Genomic DNA, 25590 nt, shown 5'->3' with positions numbered 1-25590 from the left:
ATTTGTCGAATATAAATATTGCATACATAGTTCTTTGTGAAAACAACTTGTATTCTCAGACCAATACATCATATAAAGAAAACAATAAACACCTTAAGTAATTTTAGTTGATAGGTTATTTCATTCTGATCACATTGTATTTTTAATTTTATTTTTACTACAAATAACACAGCATTCTGTTCAACACAATTTCAATGGATAAAATTTATTTGCTATGCCTTTTTTTTCCTATTATTATGTTGATACACCTTTTATTTTTTTTCTCAAGAAAAAATATCAGTGCTCAACATTTATATCGAACAAATAATCAATTATATATTTGTATTAAACATATACTCTTATTTCACACTTACACATGTTATATTATTTTTATAACGAGCAGAGTTAACCCGAAACTAGCTGCCGAACATTGATTGGGACAGAATATGGAGGAGGACCATCAAAAAGAGTATCCACAACAATGCGAGTGGTTGCCTCGGTTGGATGATACAAATCCCAAAACATATGGTCTGTCCTATTGGAACATTGTGTTGCAAGCGGTAAACAAGGAACTCTAGCTCTCAATTCACCAAGTCCACAACAAGCAGCTTCTATCTCATTGAACCCTGCTCAAAAATGGCAAATAAAATGGTAAACTCCTCTCTATTCTATTAACTTTTTTCCTTAAAAAAAAAGACAATTAAGACAAAAAAAGGTTAAATACCTAATTGATCCTTGTCCTATAGGTTGAAGAGCAAATTAATCTCTTTATTATAAAAACTAGCTATTTAGTTTCTCTATAGTTAATTTTGAAGCAAATAAGTAGAATTTTGGATGGTGAATTTTGAATGTTAAAAATTACTTGTTTTGTTTTAAAATGAGGTTAAATAATTCACCTAAAAGTCACTTTTTAAGCAACCAATAATAACATAGCACATCATATTTTTTAGAGTGCATAAATAATATAATATATGTTTTAACTCTAAAATAAAAAATTTTAATCTATTTTTATATAAAATTAAAATCTTAACTCTTCTTTAAACCCTAAATCTTAATCTAATCGTTTTCCTTCAAATTATAAATCTTCTAAATTTTAACCCACCATAACATAAATAATGAACCTTACATTACTATTATTATTAGTTAAAATTATATTTAATCAATCCATACTAATTAAAATTAAAATATTATTTAGGAGAATTGTTCTAATGTTAAAAGTGTATGATATTCTTTTGAAACATTTTTATTAGATGGGTAAAAAGTAAATTTTAAAAATCATTCTAATATAATTTAAACTCCATTCTAAAACACGACTATTTAGTATTTGTTAATATTGAACTTCATCATCATTTACAATTTTACCTATTTATTTCAAAATGAAATGGACAGTGATTAAATTCTTCATTTTTATAGTAAAAAATACTAATTTGCTCCTAAATCTATAGCAAGACTAGATAATTTAAAAATAATAATAATAATAAAATAAAGGTGGTAATTAGTACCGTAAGTAGATGCGTTTTGGGTGATGGTTTGCATGATAGCATAAGTATCAGAGTACGAGTAGTTGAAGCCTTGAAGCTCGGATTTTAGTTCATTCAACATTGCCTTTAGCCCATCATTGTACTTGACAGCCCAAAAATTATTTTCTGCATTGCATCCATGGTTTTTGTTTTTAACTCTTTCTAACGGGATGCATCCTATGGCTCCTACACCAGCCGAAAAGAATCTCCGAGCACCCACTGCGTAGAGTCTCTGCCAAAATAGTAAAATTTAAGATCAAGTTACAAAATTAACACACATAATCCATGTATATAGGTAGATATTAAAGTTCTGACTTGAACCCGAAAATTAGATATATTAACTTAAATTTGAATTTAGCTAAATTCGAGTTAATTGTATAAACTCAAAACTTAGATTCGCCCAATCAAAATTCTAAATAATAATCAACTTAACAAAACTCAGAACAAGTACTTAAAACTATTTGAGCTTAAGCTTCAAATCAAAATTTAATTGGTAAGCTTGAATTATCCAAATTTAAAATGGTTTAAGAAAGCAGTTAAGTTACCATTAGTTGTTGTTTTAGAGTGGTAACCATCAAATCTACATATTGTTGTGGGGTTTTCTGCTTTCTAAGCTTTGAAGATCCAAAGTAATCGAAGAGATCGTTACTCCCAATAACAAAAGCGAACAGAGATTTTGACGTCTGATTTTGTGCTGCAGAACTTCCCAGCTTCATCAGGATTTTATTCACCGACATGAAATCGTCCACTTGGTCTGACAGTGGTATTGCTTGACCCTATAATATTAAAAAATTTAGAAATAACAATATCGGTCAGCGGGGATAGCTCAGTTGGGAGAGCGTCAGACTGAAGATCTGAAGGTCGCGTGTTCGATCCACGCTCACCGCATTTTTAGTTTTTGTTTTCAACAGCCCAGTGTGGGCTTCAAGCTATTCTTAACGATTTTGTAAGCAAACACAACGAAATTAGGCCCAACAAATAAAAAGGCCCAATTAGATCCTTATTTACAAGTAGATGTGTTTATGAATAAAGCTGGATTTAGGTAAGAGTTTTTATATTAATAAAATTTATATTTATTCAAAAATATGAATCTAAAATTTTATTTAAGTTTGTTTGTTGTAATTGGTTAACTCAATCCTATTTTATGCTTCACTATTCTTTTAAAAGAAATATTTATATTTTTTATTTAATATTAAAACATTTCATTTATTTTTTATTTACTAAAATTTTATATATAGATAACTTAATTTTTTTAATGTGACAATATAGTATCATATATTCTATATATTTAATTTATGTTACAAATTATATAATATATAAAAATAAAATAATATAATATAATCTATTATAAAATTAAAAGCGGATTAGGACGAGTTTAGGTCTTTAAGATTTCAGCATGAGTTTGGCCCATATTTTTAATAAACCTAATATTTTTGTACAAATTCTTATAAATTTCAATGGATAATTAAGTTTAGGTGAATAACTCAATCCATCAACAAGTATATATAAAAATAAAATAAAACATTAATATGTAATTTTCCAACTTACAAAGACACGATCGGTGCTATTGAAGATTCCGGCACCGCCCGAGGCGAAGCTAACACCGGTTAAGTGGGAAGTAATATTGTTGGTTGACAAAGAAAGATAGGGTGGTGAACTTGGTAACCCTAATTTTTCAGCTGCCCAAAATTACATACAAATCAAATGTTAAAACACATACATGTGCAGTACAGTAAACACAAAATTCTAGTACATGTCAAATTTGAGATTTCATTCTCCACAACTTCATTTATTTATTTTAAGAACGTTCCACAATTTTATTTGTTTGACTGAAAATAGTTATAATTAAACGTATTTGATGTTAATTTTTGGGCAAATAAATTATAATTATATATATTTATATATATATATATATATATATATATATTTTATGGTATCTCTCGAAACAAATCTAATAATTAATTTTTTGTATTCTGTAAACATATTAGTAATTTATACACACGAAGAAGGTGGGAGTGACTTTTTTAAAACAATGTCTATGAATTATTCATAACCCCTCCCTAATTCATAATAAATAAGAGGATAATGCATTTCAGCACACTCAAACCCATATCTTCTTGCATTGACAACAATATTCATTCTAATCGAGTTAAGACTCACTCGACTACTTATATATATTTTTATAACTACAATTATGTCAAATGTGTTTTATATTTATGTATTATACTATTAAATATTTTAAGACATTTATGTATTTATGTTGTTTATATCATTTTAATGTCGTGTTTTAATTTATTTCTGTCACGTTGTGTTTAATATCATTATCATGTGTCCCAAACAAAACGTCAGCATTAATTTATTTGAAATTTCTATATTTTTCTATCTTATAAAAATAAAAGGAAATGTAGAGACAGAAACGTGAATGCCATGAATTTAGCAACAGAAGTTGGACATGAAGGTTTAAAGGGTTAATTGCATCCAACATTTTTAAATTATGGGTATAATTAAATCGGCTTTTAAATTTTAAAATATTTTAATTTAATCCCTTAAAGTATTAATTTTGTATTAATCATATCTTTTCATTAGTTTAGTCATTAGTTGGAGTGTTAAATGACCACTATGGAGCATTCTAAAAACACATTAGATCTAAACTATCCGTACAATAAATAAATACGTGTTTATAGTTTGACCAACATATGTTAAATATGCGCCATGTCGAATCTGGACCAGCATTTAACGCCTAAACTAATGACCAAGCCGAATGAAAAGGACTTAATTGATACAATATTAATATTTTGAAGATTCAATTTAGGGGCAAAGCAAGATTGTTTACTCCATTAACATGGTAAAATTCTCCCTTTAACCCTTTTAAAATTTTATGAAATTACAAATAAACATAATGGTAAAAATATACCTTACCCCCCCCCCCAAAAAAAAAAAGTATTCAATTTTAGTCTCCTTAAATAATATTCTAGTTTCACTCAAGTTTTGAAGTTCAAATATCAAACTAAGTTTCATGTAATAGTTTGAGGACGTTTGGTGAAATTAACCCAATAAAGAAGCCATTAATCTGCAATGCATGATACCATACGACTATTTCTACCATTCATTTATCAGTTATATATATATATATAATCTAAAAGATGAAGTTTAATGAGTAAAGTAATAAGAAGAAGCTACTTACCAAGAAAATCAGCAGCATTTTTGCCATTACAAAACCTTCCGGTTGGTTTTCGGGTCGGAAAATCGACACCGTTGTGTGGAAAATTTGCCTTAGCGAATGAAACAGGTAAAAAATTGTTGTTCCCGACATCAACCAACGAATCTCCGAACACATACACCGCCGGCACCATTTGAGCTTTCAATAACTCCATTCTCCAACTCAATACACATATAGTGAGGAAGAAGATGAAGTTATTCCCATCCATTTTCACCATTACTAGGGTTTTTCACACAAAGAAAGGAAAGAGAACTCTCTCTTTGTTTGAAAAAAAATGTTTTAAGGTTTGATGGGTGAGAAGTGAAATGAATGGTTGTGTTTTAATAGAAGGTTTCAAGGGTGAGAGATTTCTTAGGTGAGGACTGAAATGAATGATTTTGTGCTTTTATAGAAGGTTTCATGGGTGACAGATTACTTTTTTTTAGTTCAAAAGTGGATTTTGTCTTAATTTCTTGGATTTTAGATTGTCTTTCATGACTGAAAAGGTGGGAACCTTATTGTGAACAAGTTAAAAGGTTATGTCTTTGACCCTTAAAAATGGTAAATATCATTTATTTCCTTTGAAGTTTACGAAATTATAAGTTAGTATAATAGTATAATTGCACTTTGATCTTCAAAGTTCCCTTAAATCAATTTTTTGACTTCGCCCCTAATTCTGATGACATGGGTTTAAATCTTGTCAACTTACTATAACGCATCAATAATCGATTCAAATGTTTGGGTGTTAACGGTGAATTCAGTTTCACATTTGTTTTACCATTAATGAAGATTAAATCGATCTTTCTGTGGTCATGGTTATTCCTCCCAACAAAATTATTTTCACGATTTAAATCACCATTCAAAACTAAATCTTTTGGCAGTCGTGATTGTTCTTCTTAATAATATCATTTTCATAATTTGAATCCAGATTCTCTCCTTAAAAATACGTTTTATTTTATGTTGTACCCAGAAATTATGTGTTTATATAAATTAAAATCTGATAAGATGATTAAATTTATTTTTATATTATTTTAATTATGATTTTTTAGGGTAATAAAAAATTATTAGCAATTTGTGTTTGAAGAAGGATGGGAAAGTTTATAATTTGTTTATATGATTCTAGTAGTTTCTTGTGGTGTGAAATTAGGGGAGGGTGACAAAGATATTCAACGGCGTGGCTTAAGCGACTAAATGGAAACCCCACACCCAATGTAATCAAAATTTCATATAATACAAAATAATATAAGAGATTGTTTTTCGAGCAGATTGAGTCTTAGCTCGATTGACATTAATATTATTATTAATACAGGAAGATGTGGGTTCGACCTTGCTGAAACACATTATCCTCTTATTTATGGGTTAGAGTAAGACTATAAGTAATTCTAAGCATTATGTAATATATATATATATATATATATAATCATAACCTATGAAAAATTATTACATATTAAATAAGTCTTGGTATGTTAACACATGTAAATGATTTAGGCGGATAGCAGTTAACTAAAAATTGTTATGTTGAATCATATTTAATTTAGAATTATTAATCAAGGAAGTCAATTCGTATTGGTATTCTTCATTTTATTTATACTAAAATAATTGACTTAAAATGAGAAAAAATTAAATTTTGAAATCTTTTATATATATATATATATATATATTATAAAGTTTTAGAATTAGACACATGACACAAAAAGAAAGTACACATTTATGAAAGAAAAATTGCAATATAAATTCCTCCATTTTTTATATATAATTTATAAAAATAATTTAATTTAATTTAATTAATACATACAATTACACATGTAAAAATTAATATAATATAATATAATTATATACATTTTATTAATATAACTGATGATGACTTAAATGTATTCATTATTATTAAATAAGTTTTGGTATGCTTTACTTATCTCAATGGCTCATTCTCATCTCAACTCTATATTTTAATCTGATTTCATGTTCATGTTCTTTGTGGCTATTTTAAGATAACAATAAATAAAAATAGTTTCTGGTTGGGTCGGATTTGGATTCGGATAAAAAAATATTATTTTAGGAAGTTAATTTTGTATCGGTATTATTCGCTTTGATGTTAAATCAAAACACTTTACTTCTGATTTTGGTGTAAATTTTAATTTGTATTACTTGTACCAATATGTTTCGGACTTTCGGTAAATTTCACTCATAACGTTCGAAATATGTCGTACCGGTCAATACAAAAACAAATAAATTTAAATTTAAAATAATGCTTAAAAAATGAAAAAACAAATAAATGCATCAGTACCAATAGGAAAATAATATGTTCACTAATATGGTACTAACTACTTTCCTATCAATATTATATATAGTTGCTCAAACTTGACCCGACCCAGATATGAGTATTAAATTTTATCCAAATTCGTCCATATAATTTGTAAGTAACTAATTCAAATCCGTTGAAAGATGTATACATATCATATTTTCTAAAAAAAGTAACATATTATAAACTTAAAATAGAACAAATCATATTAACTTAAGTTTTAAATATTAAAACTCGAATCGATTCATATCTTAAATAAATTTATATTTTTATTCGAACCCGTTTTCAATTCTAATATTTTTAAAAATTTATTATTAAATATTTGAAAACTAAACATACCAATTGTATCACTAGTCTTTTTGCCTGTTTCACATGCATTTACTTGATATCATTTGTGATACAAACTTTATGATTTTAACATCCAAATCCCCAACATATTAATTACATATATTTCTTCAAAATTTGTCAAATAAATTTTAGTACTGTTATTAAAGACGAGGTTTTAAATTTGAAGTATTCAAATTTGAGACCTATCACGCACAATTATATGTATGGATTTTTAAGTTCTATCATATGTAAATATCATTTATAGGTTTTAGTTTGATTATAGTCTCGATTGCCAGGAGAGAATGTAAAAGGGTAGGTAGGGCCTAACCCCCATCCTCAAACCAAAAGGAAAATGGAAAATTTCAATTCAGTCCCCTTGATAATTATTAAATTATAAATCTATATATGATAAATTTGTACTTTGATCTCTCAAAAATAAAAATAAAAATTCTATTTAATCCTCATAAATTAATACATGATAAAATTATATTTTAACTTTTAATTTTTTTTCCTAAATTAGCCCTATGAATTGTTCTAATTTTCAATATGTTTATACTTAAATTTAGTTTGGGTTAATGCAGATTAAAAGGAAAAGGTTAGGTGACAGTTATAAAGCAGTAAATTTATGTGAATTTAGGTATCCATGGAGATTTGGTTGAATTCCATAGAAAATTTTAGGGGTAAAACAACAAACCAAGTTCTAGTTTTGAATTTGAGGCTCGAATTTTTATTTATATCATTAATAAAGTCTTTAACTGAATTGATATCACGAGTTAAAGTCTTTAAAATACGTGTATGGTGGGTTTTGAACCTATACTAATTAGATTGGTAAAAGTTTAAATTTACCACAAAACCAAAATTAAATTTTAGCATACTTCATACATTTTTATTTTAATATATACAATTAATTGTCTTCGTCTGTATTCTAAATTCGTGATTTCCATACGTATACGTGTGTGGTTGAACATGCTTCACAATTTATTTCCAATATTTTATATTTTGTGCCATCAATTTTCAGTAGTTTCTTAGAATTACTCTTTAATATATTTTTTTCTATTTTTTTGGGTTAGGTTTCAACCAATTCTTCTAGTAGGTTATTCTACACACATTAAGAATATTTTTATTTATTTTGCTTGTTGGTATGCCACTTTTGGTAGTATGGGATAAAGTGTGTTTTTAAAGACATGTCACTAATATATATAAAAATTTATTCAACTAATTTTTCATAATTAATTTGGCACAATTAATTAGGGGAGGACGGTAATTCATTTCTGGTTTGAACGAACTAGTGGAGGGATCGATTAAAGGGCTCAAATGATTTATAATTAAGTTCCAGTTTTTCATCTATTAATTATAAACTCATTTAATCACGAAGTCAATCTACTATAGTATCATGACTGAGCTCTATCTGATGGCATGTTATTACGAAAGCAACTCGATCAGTGCTTGTCTAATGACCTTTTCATAAATGTGTTATCCTCATAGGATATCCTCAAACATATTAAATCAATTTTATTTCTCGTTACACTTTAATCACATAATTTATCTCAATACATTGTTTCACATATCAAATTTCTATGCATTTCACTTCTATTATTTCAATCACATATTTTCTCAATTTTAACAATTTAGTCCTTGTCATCATAAAATTTTCATATTTTTTTACAATTTCACTTTTACAATACTTTATATGCATATGTCATCATCTCATAAACACATTCATTAAACTTTTATCATAATTTCCTTATTCACGTATTAAATTGTTTCACACTTAAAATTTTGTACATTTTTCAATTTAGTCCCTATTGCCATCTAATTTATATTTCACCATATAAGAACTTTAATGAAATAATTTATTATAATATCTTATTTCACATAACAAATTTTCATGCATATTACTTCTCTTGTTTCAATTATAAATTTCATAAAGTTTACAATTTAATCCTTAACATCATTAAGATTCATTATTTACTATAATTTCACCTTAACATCATTTTGTAATCAATTTAGTACATTTAAACTCGTTATCATAAATCTCAAATGTATATTAGTTTCATCGAAAATAACTTTTAAGAATATTTTCAAGAAATCTTCTAAAAACAGCAAATATTTTACACAAATTCATATAAACACTAAAAATATTAGCTATAGATATATAAAAGGCAATAATTGGTATGTTGGGATTTTGTGTTGATTTTAAGCTATAGATACAATATTATTGAATTTTTATATAGGCAAAAATAAATACAATATATATATATATATATATATATATATATATAGGTGAAAAACTGATTTTGTTTTCAGACTGTCGACATGAAATCTTTATGCTTTCATATAATGATATTAAAAGAAAAAAAATGTCTGTTTTTTAATAAAATTAGTCTTCCTACATTTCGTGTTATTAATTATTTTTTGTCGATTGAGTCTTAATTTAATTGGCGACTAATTAATAACATTATAAAATATAGAGACCAAATTATGATAGAAATTAAAGTATAGGAATTTAAATCTCAAATTTTCTTTATGCAATTGGTACATTGGAATTTAGTTCTCTATTTTTATTTTTAGAAATTTTGTACCTCTAATTTTCAGATTTAAAATTCAGATTTAATTGTTGTGACAATTAAAATCTTTCTATTAAATCCACTGTTATGACATTTTAAAATTAAATAAATATTAAGTCATGTAACAATAAAAATAACATTGAAAATATTGGTGTGGGTTTTTTTCTTAAGACACACGTTCGAACTTGTTATGATAAAATGTTTTTTTAATATGGTTTTAAGGAAAATTGACGTCAACATTTTAATTGAAATGTTTTACAATATTAACTCTTTAGACTAACTAATGACATTACAAAAGTAAATAAACTAAATTATGATAAAAGAAAAGTATATAGATTAAATCTTAAGTTCCCTTGCGGTATAAGGACCAAAACTAATTAAATTTCAAGTATTTTTAAATAAAATATATGCTATTAAAGTTCTATATTATTTATAATATATGTACAATAATCATATATACTCATAGGTCGGAATACCCGTCTAGGCCTAAAGGCCTGCTCAAAAAATGAATGGGTTTGGATAAAAATACGAGGTCTGAAAAATGGGCTTGGGTAAAATTTAATATAGGCCGTATCGGGTTTAGTCCGACCCAAATATATTATGTTACAAAAATATTATATTAATTATATATGTTTAATAATTATTATATATATTTATATTAAATCACTAACCCAATAATAATTAAATTCATTACCTAAAATCTAAAAAAATACTCAACTAAATAACTCAACCCAAAATATTAAATTTTAAAATTATATTTAATACAATAAAATATTTATTATATTTATTTGTGTTTTTAATATAACAAAGCATTATTATATTTATGATATGTAAATACTTTTGGATATATTTTTAATGTGTCGAAAACTTTTATTTTAGTGTCTTTTAGTATATTTAGTGTATATATATATATTCAAATAAAATCAATATTAAAAATTAAATATGGGTTGGTCGGTTGAGCTTAGGTTTACCTTTCTTAAATTGAATCAGACGTCGGAAAAAAAGTAAACCTATTTCTCGGACCGAGCCAAGCCCGAGCTTGAAGAATTGGTCTAAATATCTTATATGGATTCGACCTAGATTAAGCTCGGTCCATGAGTGCCTCTAATAGTAAAATATATTGCACTCTTAAAAAGAGAATTTATTAAGATTAATCATGAAGCTTAAAAAAAATTAATTTTCATAAATCGTAAAAATGAATTTAAAAGTGATAAAAAAAAAAAAAGACATATGATAGGCTAAAATTTGGAGGGACCTTAAGTAAAACATTTTTGTCAAAGCAACAAGTTAGACCAAAATTATGGAGCCATTGTTGGGAGTGTTAAAGGTAAAATGATTTTGCAAGGCTGGCACGACCCACTACACTAATTCCATACCCATTGACCCGAAAAAGATGGCTAAGCCGGTGGAGACATCATGGTGCAGCCATGTCCACAATTGGTGGGACCATCACCTTATCTATCCCATAATGCATTGGACCGCACACAAAATATTTAATTAATTAATGATTGAAGTTCAAATACCCTCGTTTTCACATTCATGTAATGATATAAAAGGAAATTTTTTATATCGGTCTAAAATTAAAGTTTTTTATATTTTTTTATAAATTAAACACGAATTCAGGGTTGGTAGGAGTTCTATCTCCTTAAAATAAAAATTAATATTAATGTTTTTTAATTTTTTTAAAATTTAATTTAGTAAATGTAAAATTATATTTTGGTCTCCTAAAATTATAAAAATTTGATTTAATCCTTTAAAATTTATAAAGATATAGACTATAAAAATTAAAATTTCATTCGCTCTCCCTAAAAAATATTCGCTTCATTGTGGTATGATTAATATTTTAATGATTTAATCATAAAATTTATCGATATTTATCATATCGATCTAAAATATTATATATATTAATATTTATTGAACGAAAGAAAGTTTTGTACATTAAATAAATAGTTAGAAATTTTAATTTATATCAATTTTGCTTCAACAAGAAGATTTGAATCCTAATTTTTTTTTAATTTATAAATTTAACTACTAACATGCCAAAATATTTGTAAATATATAATATAAAAAATCAAAAAGATGATATAAATACACAAATTGCTAAAAATAGAACGAGACGGGAGTGAATATTGCCAAATTCATTATCACTCCACAGTTGGCATACTCTACTTTATCACCTGTCCTACTCCACTGTGAATGTGTGATCTTGAAAACCATTATCATCTTCATAAATATTGAATGCATTCATCCACACTCTGCACTGCTCCGCTTCAATTTGATTTGATTTTGTCAGTTATTTCTATTATTTCGAACTTTTTAAAAACAAGTAAATATTTAAACAGTGAATCAAACAATTACTATAACCGCTCAATACTTATTGTTCAAAAATAATAATTTGGCATCATTTTACATCACATTCATTTTGTATTCTTTCAAAACAGATCGATTCGATATTCATCATCAAATAATTAAAATCTTACCATCCCTAAATGTGAAGAAGGGAGATTGTGTCTAGCATGAAAACTTCAAAGAAATTGGGGAATGTCTATAAATTCAAAGTGTTGAATGATTATGATTGTGTATTTATATATGTTCAAACAAGTGCAGAATTATTAACGCGTTATTCATTGTGTTTTCATACCAGAACTTGGTAGAGGCATTGGTTGATTAATCATCAATTATTTATTATTATTATTGTTATTAGTTTGTATTATTAGGTTTGTTTATGGGTCGAGTTATATCCGTTTGAAATTTAGAATGATTTGAGTAAAAATATTAAGCCTAAAAAATGGGTTTAGACAAAAAAATTAAGTCTATTTAAAATATAGATCGAACTCGGGCTTCAACATTCAAAGCCCTAGCCTGGCTTGACCTGAATTGTTTTTAAGTTTATAATACTTCATATTATGTTATAAACATATACTAAATATATAAAACTACTCTAATGTAAACATTAAAATAATGTTAAGATGACTGTACAAAAAAAATATATATATAAAATTATTAAATATTAGAATAAAATAATATCATGTAAATATGACCGGGTTTGGATAAAATTTTAGACTCATATTTCGGATCAGACCAGGCTTGGACAAACATAAAATACGTTAATATCATGCTTAAGCTGAGCCCAAATCTGACCCGACCTATGAGCACCTGTCATGTAATATTCATGATCAAAAACCCTATCGCACAATGAAATGAAAGAAAAAATAATTTTTTGGGTTAATAAGTTATTTGGTGCTTGAGTTTGATTTCAATATTTAAATTAAGTACCTGAAAGTTAAAATAATATACCGAATTTAGATAAAAAGAACTTAAATATTAAATTAAATCTCGAAATTAAATTTAAGTATTAAATAGTATATTAAATATTTTTTTTTTTCAAATCAGAGAGAGTGTGTGTGAAAGTATGAAATCAGATTTGGTCACATATCACACAAATTCCAATTATGCTTTCTATCATCATTGTCTTATTGCCTGTTTTTGTGGAATTTTTTAAGCATAAAAAAAGAAATTCAACATTTACAACCATGAAAAGAATTTCAGGTTCAAAAGATTTCAGAAAATCATATACCATACTGATTCCAACATGGACCAGATTTGTCCACATTTCATCATTTATATATGTAGAAATATATTTATAAAAATAAATAAATGGGATTTTGGTTGAAATATTAAATTTTAAATTTTAAAGATTATATTTTGTAAAAAATAAAAAAATTGAAAATTATAGTGTTTTAAGTTCAAATCTCATTCTATGTAAGTATTTTTGGGTTTAAATTTATTTTTATAAATTTTATATAAAAATATAAAAAATGTCATAATAATAATATTTATTATTAAAAGAATGAGTTTTAATCATTTTCTAATTGAGTCGATGTTTGATTGACTTGTGACACAAACTCAATTGAAGAGTTAAACATAGTTTAGATAAACACAATACATATATTAAAATTATAAAAGTAATTATAATACTCATATTAAATATATCGTCTAGTATATAAATGGCGAGTCAAAAATTTTGGAGAGCGGAATTAAATTGTATATTTTATAATAGTAAAATGCAATATCACCATTTTAATTGTCTATATTTTTATAGTTTTTAAAGGATTCAATTAAATTTTTATTATTTATGGGGACCAACATACAATTTTATCATTACTAATTTTTTCCATTTTAGGGACCAGGCCCGCCAACGCCTCTTGACTCCGCCACTATAGTATAGTATTCAAAATTATTACTTTACAAATGCTAAAAATAGTTTTTTTTCTTCAAAATTTGTAATTTTACTTTATGAAAATTGAGAAAATAGTCTAATTATTTAATATGGTTAAACTTTATCGCTAAATATTAAATTTTTTACGAACCATGATCAAATCGATATAGAGTTGATTCATGATAATAAATTTATTCAAAATTTTATAATAATATATAGTGAGAATTTTTATAATGAGAATCATGATCAAATCGATATAGAGTTAATTTTTTAAAAGTTTTTAATTAGTTACCTAATGTTAATTTTGTGTCATAATATTTAAATTTTATTCCGTGACAAGTAAAAATGTATAAATTTTGACAAATTAGTATTGGCTCATTTATGCCTTATTTTAAATTTTTTAGTATAAATCTCAAAATTACATATACAATTTGGTCGAATGTGTAATGTGATATATGAACTTTGATATGTGTAATTGTGTACATGAAAATTTAATTTTGCTCAATTTTAAAAACTCGCTAACATCATTATCGATGTAGGATCATATCATATTATATATAAGAAAAAATATATTTATCTAACATGAAAATAAATTGGTGTATTATTTTTAAACGTGTACAGTTAGATCAAAATCAAAGTTTTATGTGTACGATTGAACCAAATCAAAATTTATATTTCCCATAGCAAAATAGGTCGAAGTTCGTTTGTAAATTGATAACACTACTAGCTGTTGTTAAAATGGTGACAATATTTTTTACATATAAAAGTTATTCGGGCTATCCTTAACAAAAAATAAAGTTAATAGTGTTATCAATTTGGACCTACTAATAATATTAAAAAAAAACACCAAATTAGTTTAAGGACTAAAACCAGAATTAGACCATGTAGATGCATCATTGTCTGGGCTAGCAGATCCAAATCAAGCCCATAGTTATTTTAACACTTGGTGGGAAAATGGGCCTTGTGTTTTGAGTTTAAGCCCATCTTAGTTTCCTGAAATTGTTGGCTCAGTTTAGTTTCTATGAACACCAAACTCATTTCATTCCTCAGTGGATTGAAATTACAGTATTGGTCAAAATATACTTTTAAGTTTTTTGTATTTTTTTATATTAAAATTTAGTCCTTTTATTTTTATTTCTACGAATTTAGTAGAGTGACTAATTTTTAAAATAAAAATAGAGGGATTAAATTAGAAATATACGAAGAATTTAAGGACTTGGAGCATGCCTAATGAAGAAAGGCTTATATGTGTTCATATATGCTTAAAGAGAGACTAAATTCTAAATATGAAAGCTTTGATAACCCACGAGGTATGGCGTGGTGATTGCTCACCTCATCCTTAATCATATGATTGAGGGTTTGATCCTCACTCATGAGATGGAGCACATTTTGTGGCTAGTTGCTTGCCTTAGCAAAGAACACCAATGGCAAAGGAATTAATCATTACTGTCGACGATGAATACCCTAATTTCAACAAAAAAATTATTAGTAATGCTTTACAAAGGAACTTAAGGCATGCTACGCAACTTGTATCGTTGAATTATGTGCTATATGTGTTGGTACATATGTGTTAATTATTGCAATATATCTGAATCAGTTTAATTCACCGGAAAGTAAATCTAACTTAGTGAAACCATCGAAGAGTAATCTTAGGAAAAGAAAAAAGGTTTGTAAACTTGATTTGTTAGCAAATGTGAGATCCTTGTATTATATGAACCAGATCAAATTAGTTCCTCTATCATTAAATAATCAATTTAGCTTCTACACTATTAAAAAAATTCAAATAAGTCCAAATTATAATGTAATTAACATTTACTATATAAAAATATATTGAAAATTGTTATTATTTAATTACATTTCAATTTCAAACCAAAAAATTCCAGAACTATAAAAATTTGAACGTAGTACATGGACTAAATCGAACTATTTAATAGTAAATGGACTAATTTAATAAAATCTCTATAATAGAGGAACCTCTTAGATATATTCACCAATATAATTAATTAATATCTAAGTCATTAATATTCTATAGAGTAGCAAAGGTCTTAAGAGGTTGACGCTTCAACCTCAGTACGTTAAGATATAATAAAAGAAGTAATTCGGATTTGAATTTATGGTATTCCACTATGCCCAATGTTTAGGTAAGGGTTTTAATAAAAGAAAATTAAAATATAAAAAGAAATTATTATTTAGTCCTTAAACCGAAATAATACTTTTCTAAATTTTGAGCTATTCGTTCTATATGTATTAAAATTGAATTTAAATTAGTATATATTTTAATTTAATTCAAAGATTAAATTAAAATTTCATTCAAAAATTATATCAAACCCTTATTACTAGAATAACATTTTAAAATTTTGAAACTTTTTTTATTTTTAAGTGAATTTTTAATGTATAAAATTTGAATTTTAAGGATAATTTTACTTTTATAATTTTTATGCACTTTTTATACCCCCATTCGTGTGAGGCCACGTGGCAAGCCAGAAAGGCACCCTATGAATAAGTTAGTTGCCAACAAACCAGGAAGTCTCCCACAAGCCCTCATTTATGGGACGACAATCTGAACAAGTGTAGCACCCCAAACCCGACCCAGAAGTTATGGCCGGATCCGGCATGCCACATCAAAACGTAAAAAAAAAAAAATTTCCATTATAAGTCCAGAAAATCGTACTTAATGTTCAAAAGATTAATTCATTAAGGGTTAAAGTGAATGGAAGTCATGCACCGTAGGAAACCGGAAAAGAGGTGGTGAGTCCATCGATCGCTAAGTACCAAGCTCCCTTCGGATCCAATCCTAGACATGCATACTGCCATTGCCACACCTTAACGTCATGGATATTTCTAGGAAACCGATTTGATTAAGTCATTTTTAAGAAAAGTGATTAATTTTGGAAAATACTTTCATTGCGGAAGCTTTGCTTGTTGTCGTGTTATTTTGAAATCAACTGTTGTTTTTGAAAACGAACCCTAAAGCTATCCAGTTTCAACAGCTTAAAATAAGTAATACCTATCTTAGTAATACATATTAAAACCATCAAAAATAAATAAGCGGCCTTATTACATTTAAAAGCCCAAAACCTCAAACGTAATTAAAAGGATGTCCAGTTCACGGAAGAAAATCAAACTTTCGAGCGGGTGGCCACTCCAATTCCCTCACGACTCCAAGCCCACTATGGGTAAGGATTTCTGCGTGGATGAAAGTAAAAGGGTGAGTTTGGGAAACTCGATGTGTAAGGAAAACCCATTCAAAGTCCAAGTCACTCAAGCCCATTGGGCCTAAGCCCATTCAGTAATGAGTGGTCTGGGCGAGCCCTTTTCAGATTACAATAAACTGGGCCTTAGCCCCTTATTCAGATAACAGTATGACCCATAGGCCCATTTCAAAATACATGCAACATCAATAACATATGCAAGCCCATTTGGGTAACAGTGGTACTGGGCCAAAGCCCTTTTCAGATTATAATAAAGCGGGCCTTAGCCCTTATTCAGATAATGATGGCCCATAGGCCCATTTCAAAATACATAGAACATCAGTAAACATATGCAAGCCCATTTGGGGAGACTACTCAACCCACCAACCACTACACTTCACCCGTACTAGCCATACACTCCATGTGGGAATAGCTCAACCCACCCAAATTTAACACTCCACAGATTGCTTTGACCTTGCTCTCGATTATCGATAAATTGAGGCAAAGCCTCCAAGACGTGGACAAGCCACCTTGATTTCCTCCATCAATATCCCATCCCATGCATCGATAATAACAACATGGCATGCGATAAATAACAACATCAAACATGCATTTAGGTCAATTTAACCTGGGGTGTTTCGTAATTTATCTACTAGGGGTAAAGCGTAAATTTTCCACTTTTAAAGGTATTTCAAGAATTTATCTGTTTTAGGATTTTTCATGCATATTCCTACTTTTCACGTACTAACGTAATCACGCATCGAGGGTTCTTACCGAATTGGGCCCGTTGACCCATCATTCCAATTTTGGCCCATAAAGCCCAAAAATATCGAGGGCATAGAAATCATGCACTTTGCGTCCAAACATTTCAACTTACCAAAACATTAATCGATTTACCTCACGAGCATTCGACACTTTCGTAAATCTTCAAAATACCGATTTTGACATTTCGGCATTTCGCTTTTGCCGATCTAGACTAAGAAAGAGGTGTTAGTTACACACACTTTGCGACGATATCTTGTGAGATCCACACACGAACCGCCTACAATTGGATTACTAACACGTTAATCTAACTATTCAAATACAAACTACGATTAACCCCTTACAATATTCGCCAACCACACCTACAGATCATAGTAAGCTTATAAGAAATCAATAAGCAACTCATTAACAAATTTTTGTCAATGTTTACCACATAATCATAATTTCACTGCAAGCTGTCTTCCTGAGCAACAGTCACTAAATTATTTATAACTGGAGCTACGAAACTCCAAATCAAGTTCCGTTAATTTTCCCTGAAAATAGACTAATATATCTTCTATCCATAAAATTTTCAGAATTTTTGGTTTAGCCAATCAATACCAGAAATTTCTCAAAGTTTCCCATGTTTCACTGTTTGACTAATCTGACCACACTTCATTACGAATCAAATTTCTCATTGTACAGAATTCAAAATATGTTCTTGTTTATTTCATTAGAAACTAGACTCAATAAGCTTTAATTACATAATTTATTAAGCTTCTAATTCATCTCCCACAATTTATGGTGATTTTCCAAAGTCACGTTACTGCTGCTGTCCCAAGCAGATTTATTACCAAATCACTCTTTCATACACCTATCTTGCATGCATGTTATTTAAACATGTATATCACCAATCAATCATCACATATCTATGATTTTTACTTAAGCATAATCTCCATTTCATCATTTTAAAGCACAACATGTTAGCCGATTTTCCCTTTAGCATCTAAGGCACATGCATGCTTATTTGTTTGGCTCAACTTCACATATCTTCCATTTTTCATCAAAAGAACATGAAACAACAACCATTTCCTTCATTTTAATTCATGACCAAATGCTCACAACACAACTAAAAATCAAAATATACTTCAAGAGTTAAGGTAGAATCAAGAAGAACTCATGAACCTCAAGATAGAAGCAAGGTACCAAGAACTTACCTTCAATTTTCCTCCTCCTAATGACCAAATACTCAAGAGCTTTCTCCTCTCTTTTCTCTTCTCTAACTTTCAGCTATGATGAACAAAGATGGACAAAACTTTGTTCTTTTCACCCCTTTTTCTTTTAATAAAACTTCATATTTCATCCATTTAATTCTTTAATACAAAAGACATGAAATTCTTATCATGAAACATTTACCTAACCCATTATCATGAAACATTTACCTAACCCATTATCATGGAACATTTACTTAACCTATTATCATGAAACATTTACCTAACCCATTATCATGGAACATTTACCTAACCTATTATCAATTTGTATCAATTTGTACCATAAATTATGGATATCAAGTGTACATTTTGTCTACAACAACATGATGGTTGGCCACTTCATGTAAAATGGGAGGTTTATCATGCAAATCCTCCTATTTTGCACTCCTATTTATTTGGCCACTTCAATTTAGCCTATAGCATTTTCAAACATTTTCACATAAGTCCTATTTCATAATTTCACTCCCTTTTTCTTATGGAACAAAAATTAACTAAAATTACCGGGTTCTATCTTAAGCTTGGGCCTTCTAGAGGCCCACAAACATAATTAAACCTATGCCAACATTCACGAATTCCCAAAAATTGGGGCGTTATAACTCTACCCCTTAAAGAAATTTCGCCTCGAAATTTACGATCCAAATAGTTGAGGGTATTGTTGACGATAGTCTCTTCGATTCCCAAGTAGCTTCTTCCTCCCATGATTACGCCACAAGACTTTTACCAACGAACCGACTTCCTTCTTAGAACTTTAACCTCTCGATCTAAAATTTGTATGGGTTCTTCCTCAAAGGTCAAATCAGTCCTTACTTCAATCTCCTCCACCGGCACAACATGTGAGGGATCCGATCGATATCGTCTTAACATAGACACATGAAAACGTCATGGATTCTGTCTAACTCGGTGGTAACTCTAATCGATACGCCATCGCCCTACTCGCTTAAGAACTCGATAAGGCCCTATAAACCGCGGACTCAATTTGCCTTTCTTGCTGAATCTCAAGATCTTCTTCCAAGGTGAAACCTTTAAAAACCATATCCCCAACCACGAACTCTATCTCTTTGCGCTTTAGGTCCGCATCGACTTACATCTGCTCATCGATGCCTCTTTAATCGATCTCTTATCAACTTAACCTTACTTTCAAGATCTACCACCAACTCCGGTCCAAGCACTTGTCGTTCACCCAACTCGTCCAACACGTAGGAGTACGACATCTCCGCCCATAAAGTGCCTCATATGGAGCCATCTGAATACTTGCTTGGTAGTCATATTGTATGCAAACTCCGCCAATGGCAAGTAGTCCTCCCAACTCCCACGAAAATTGATGATACAACCCCTTAACATATCCTCCAAAATCAAATAACCCTCTCCGATTGTCCATCTGCTTGTGGGTGAAAGGCGATCTTGAAATCCAAACGTGTACCCAATGCCTCCTGCAACTTCTTCCGAAACGAGATGTAAACCTAGGGTCTCGGTGGAAATAATCGACACCGGCACTCCATGTAGTCGTACTATCTCGCCACATACAACCTAGCCAACTTTTGCAGGAGTAATCAAGATCTAACCGGTATGAAATGGGCGATTTTGTTAACCTATCCACCACTACCCACACGAATCTTTCTTGGTGGGTGTCAAAGGTAGCCCACTCACAAAGTCCATAGTGACTCTCTCCCACTTCCACAATGGAATTTTCACCGGTTGCGATAATCCGAAGAAATTGATGTTCACTTTCACTTGCGGCATGTCGACATTTCCCCACTAACTCACATTACTTCGTTTAAGCCAGTGCCACCAAGATAGCTTCTCGCAAGTCGTGATACAACTTATTCCCTCCAGGATGCATGGCACAAAGTCCTCCATGAGCTTCCTTCAATATTGACTTTCTCAAGTCAGAGTCCTTCGGAATACAAATTCTTCCTCGGAAGCATAAAACTTCTTCAGTATTCAGTCCAAAATCCTCATTCTTACCCTTCTCAACTTGCTCAAACCGAAGAATCAACGAGTTATCCTTCAACTGTTTTTCTTTAATTTGTTCAGTCCAAATAGGCCTCACTTGCAATTCGCTAATGACTTCCATCATCAAACAGACTCAAACGTGCAAACAAGGCTCTCAAATCGAAACAACCCTTCGACTCAACGCGCCACCACCACGTTAGCCTTACAGGTGGTACTCAATCGAACAGTCGTAATCCTTAAGCAACTCTACCCATCTTCGTTGCCTAAGGTTTAACTCCTTCTGAGTTAACAGATACTTTAGGCTCTTATGGTCTGTGTATATAATACACTTTTCTCCATATAAGTAATGTCTCCAGATTTTCAACGCAAAGATCACCGCTGCTAGCTCTAAGTCGTGCGTATGGTAGTTCGCTTTATGAGACTTAAGCTGTCGGGAAGCATAAGCGACCACCTTACCCTCTTGCATCAGTACACATCCTAACCCTACATGTGACGATCATTGTACACAGTGAAGTCCTTCCAGACTCGGTTGAATCAACACCGGTGCTTCATCAATACCTTTTCAAATGGTCAAAAGCTTTTTGCGACTCTCACCAGATAAATGCTACCCTTTCCTTAATGATTTAATCAATGGTGCAAAGAATCGAGAAAATCCTTCTACAAACCTTCGGTAATAGCCCGCCAAACCCGTAAAACTCCGAATTTCCGATCATCGATTTTGGTGGCTTCCATCCCGAAGCGCCTCAATTTTTCGAGGATCCACTCTAATTCCTTCAAAGAAACCACATGACCTAGAAAAGACACTTCTTGCAACCAAAATTCACACTTACTAAACTTTGCATACGTTCCTTCTCTCAAAGACTTGCAAGACAATACGTAGATGCTCCTCATGTTTCTCCTCGGTTTCGAGTATACCGAATATCATCGATGAAAACTACCACGAATCGGTCCAAGTAAGGTTGGAACACTCGATTCATTAGATCCATGAAAGCGGCAAAGCGTTCGTCAACCCAAACAAAGATAACCGAAAACTCGTAATGACCATATCGAGTCTCGAATCTTGTCTTACGAATATCCACTTCCTTTACCCTTAATCGATGGTATCCGGATCGAAGGTCAATCTTGGAAAATCTGAAGCTCCTCTAAGTTGGTCAAATAAATCATCAATCCTTGGCGTAGGTATTTGTTCTTTATCGTCGTTTGTTCAATGGCGGTAATCGATGCACATGCGCATTGTCCCGTCCTTTTTCTTCACAAATAGACTGGTGCTCCCCATGGAGATACGCTTGGCCTAATGAAGCCCTATCCAACAACTCTTGAATTTGAGCCTTTAACTCCACTAACTCCTTCGGTGCCATTCTATACGGTGCGATGGATACGGTAGCGCCGCCCGAGCAACAAATCTATTCGAACTCAACTTCTGGTTCGGAGGTAATCCCGAAGCTCCTCCGGAAAAATATCTTGGAACTCCTTTACGGTCCTAACCTTATCCACTGTTAGTCCCTCCTCTTCTGACTGACTTACAAATGCCAAATAAACCTCACAACCTTTCCGAATCCACTTTTCGGCTCTTAATGCCGACACCACATTGGACAAATAATCCCTTCGCTCACCTATCACCATAACCTCCTCATCCTTTGTGGTCCTTAACACCATTCGTTTAGCGGCACAATCCAGTCGCGTTATGCTTAACAAGCCACCCATTCCCAAAATGAGATCAAACTCTCCGAATGGTAATTCCATCGATCTCCGGGAAAATCTTACCTTGATTTTCTAAGGTACATCCCTATACGCTTTGTCTACCCTAACCGAAAGTGACCCAAAGGACTTAGTACAGATACCCCACTCACAATCTCCTCAGAGTGCACACCCAACGACCCAGATATGGCACATGCAACATAGGAATGAGTAGATCCAACATCCACCAAGACAATATACGGTATGCTAAAAATAAAAACGTACCGATTATGACGTCAAAAGGTCACCCTCCTCGGGCGACGAAGCAAAGATATACCAAAGTGGTGACGAGCCTCGGTGTTAATAGTACCCTTGCCGGTGCCCCACGTCCATGGCCATTGCCACCGCGACCTCGGCCATGACCTCTCAACGGCAATGACGGTCCACCTCACCATTGTTTGCACGGGTTGCATGACCTTTGTTCAACCACTTGAGCTCGAGTGGCCTCTTAGGACAATCCACGATCTTATGTTCCTTTGATCCACAACGAAGACAAGCCCGAACGTTTCCAACATTCCCCAAATGCATTCTACCACAATCTCCACAAGCTTGTGGTCTAACAAGATTCACCGGAACCGCCGAATCGGTTCTTCCATCCTAGCTCTCTTAACATTCCGGTTTGCGGCACAGGTTGGTCCAACATCTCTCTTGAATCGATTTCGATCCTCATCACGGTTCCTCGTTCACTTGCTTCACCTCTTCGGCTATCTTAGCCTTTTCTATCGGTCAAAGAAAATCGCGCTCTCTTTGCGGAGCTATGAGCACCCTTAGCTCATCCACGAGGCCATCCTCAAAGCGAACACTCGCTTCGTGATTCGGTAGAGACAATACCATTAGCATACTGGCTCAATCGCGAAACTCGCCTCATATTCAAGAACGGTCTTACCACCACAGGTCGGTTCAGAATTCCTTCCTTCACAGCATCCACATAGCTAGCTCAGACATACTTCGCCTTGAAGGATCGCTAAATAACTCCTGTGTTACCTCTCACTGGGTACCTCTCTCACGATGATCCACCACGACACGCCTCATCCCGTAGTAAGGATATGCTCCTTTTAACTTTTGCTCTCTTGAGCGGTCCAAGTCATCCATAATTAGCTCCGTGGCTTCCACCAAGATTTCGACCACATTTGGGGCTACTCCAGATACACCCCAAAACTTGGCTCATTGGCGGAGTCGCTCGAAATGGACCCCTATTCATGGGCCGATATTAGCTCCACCACCCTTTCCAAAACTCTTAACATGGCTCGGGACAGAGCGCCATCCCCGCGGCCCGATCATACGGCCCATTCTCATCCACCGGTGGTGGTCGTGCTACTCCATCGGGTATGTGTTCAGAAGACGAAGATCCGGCTTGAGTACTACCTCGGCCTCGACCACGGCCTCGACCACGGCCTCGACCACGGCCTCGACCACGGCCTCTTCCCCGAGTAGCTCTCGTACTCATATCGATTTATCTGATTACAATTTTATGCAGTTAGTTTACTGTTTCCACTGTTTATTATAGAATATCTTATGAACAGATAAGGTTTCAAAGTTGTTCTCGCGTAACCACAGTTTAGCTACTATCTCAGTTTCCTAGGGCTTAGTTTACCCTACAGTCTCAGTTTCGTAGCCTTTATGCTATATTATCTATAGTACTATCTCTAAGGTTTAGTACTAACTACAAGATGCGATTCAAGATATAAAATGAATAGTACTTACGGCCTTGGTGCGGGGATTCATGTGCCACCTCATCGGTTTCAGATAAACTCAAAAGATTTAAACTTTTTGAAATCCATTTTCCAAATATTTGTGTAAAAAAAATATGTTCGGAGATTATCTCCTTTAAACAGAAAATTTATTTTCAAAAGTCAGTTTTTTTTTTTTTGGCATAAAGTTCTGATACCACTAAATGTAGCACCCCAAACCCGACCCAGAAGTTATGGCCGGATTCGGCATGCCACATCAAAACGTAAAAAAAAAAAAATTCCATTCTAAGTCCAGAAAATCGTACTTAATGTTCAAAAGATTAATTCATTAAGGGTTAAAGTGAATGGAAGTCGTGCACCGTAGGAAACCGGAAAAAGAGGTGGTGAGTCCATCTGATCGCTAAGTACCAAGCTCCTTCGGATCCAATCCTGACATGCATCTTGCCATTGCCACACCTTAACGTCATGGATATTTCTAGAAACCGATTTGATTAAGTCATTTTAAGAAAAATGATTAATTTTAGAAAATACTTTCATTGCGGAAGCTTTGCTTGTTGTCGTGTTATTTTGAAATCAACTGTTGTTTTTGAAAACGAGCCCTAAAGCTATCCAGTTTCAACAGTTAAAATAAGTAATACCTATCTTAGTAATACATATTAAAACCATCAAAAATAAATAAGCGGCCTTATTACATTTAAAAGCCCAAAACCTCAAACGTAATTAAAAAGATGTCCAGTTCACCAGAAGAAAATCAAACTTTCAGAACGGGTGGCCACTCCGAATTCCCTCACAGCTCCAAGCCCACTATGGGTAAGGGATTTCCTGCGTGGATGAAAGTAAAAGGGGTGAGTTTGGGGAAACTCAGTGTGTAAGGAAAACCCATTCAAAGTCCAAGT

The 25590-nt window shown here is 31.3% G+C and overlaps 1 protein-coding gene and 1 non-coding gene across 2 annotated transcripts; one reads left to right on the top strand and one right to left on the bottom strand.

Annotated features, from left to right (window-relative positions):
- Positions 1 to 289: 289 nt before the first annotated feature.
- Positions 290 to 5071, bottom strand: LOC108451814 (GDSL esterase/lipase At5g55050). The gene is made up of 5 exons (XM_017749504.2): positions 4684 to 5071; positions 3048 to 3178; positions 2045 to 2275; positions 1482 to 1731; positions 290 to 605 (listed from the first exon to the last, which is right to left on the bottom strand). The coding sequence occupies exons 1-5, from the start codon at positions 4934 to 4936 to the stop codon at positions 385 to 387; spliced, it is 1086 nt and encodes a 361-aa protein (XP_017604993.1). The 5' UTR covers positions 4937 to 5071; the 3' UTR covers positions 290 to 384.
- On the top strand, positions 2315 to 2387 carry TRNAF-GAA (transfer RNA phenylalanine (anticodon GAA)). Its single transcript has one exon. It is a non-coding gene; the product is annotated as a tRNA-Phe (tRNA).
- Positions 5072 to 25590: the final 20519 nt, after the last annotated feature.

Source organism: Gossypium arboreum, chromosome 5 (assembly GCF_025698485.1).
Source record: "Gossypium arboreum isolate Shixiya-1 chromosome 5, ASM2569848v2, whole genome shotgun sequence".
Lineage (NCBI taxonomy): Eukaryota > Viridiplantae > Streptophyta > Magnoliopsida > Malvales > Malvaceae > Gossypium > Gossypium arboreum.
Note: the sequence above shows the minus strand (reverse complement) of the source record. Positions and strands in the feature narration are given on the sequence as shown.

Excerpts from the sequence above, each read along its gene's own strand:
- LOC108451814 (XM_017749504.2), bottom strand. The coding sequence starts at position 4,936 with ATGGTGAAAATGGATGGGAATAACTTCATCTTCTTCCTCACTATATGT. Across the intron at positions 3,179-4,683 it reads AAATGCTGCTGATTTTCTTG|CTGAAAAATTAGGGTTACCA; the intron begins GTAAGTAGCTTC and ends AATTTTGGGCAG. Across the intron at positions 2,276-3,047 it reads ATAGCACCGATCGTGTCTTT|GGTCAAGCAATACCACTGTC; the intron begins GTAAGTTGGAAA and ends TTAATATTATAG.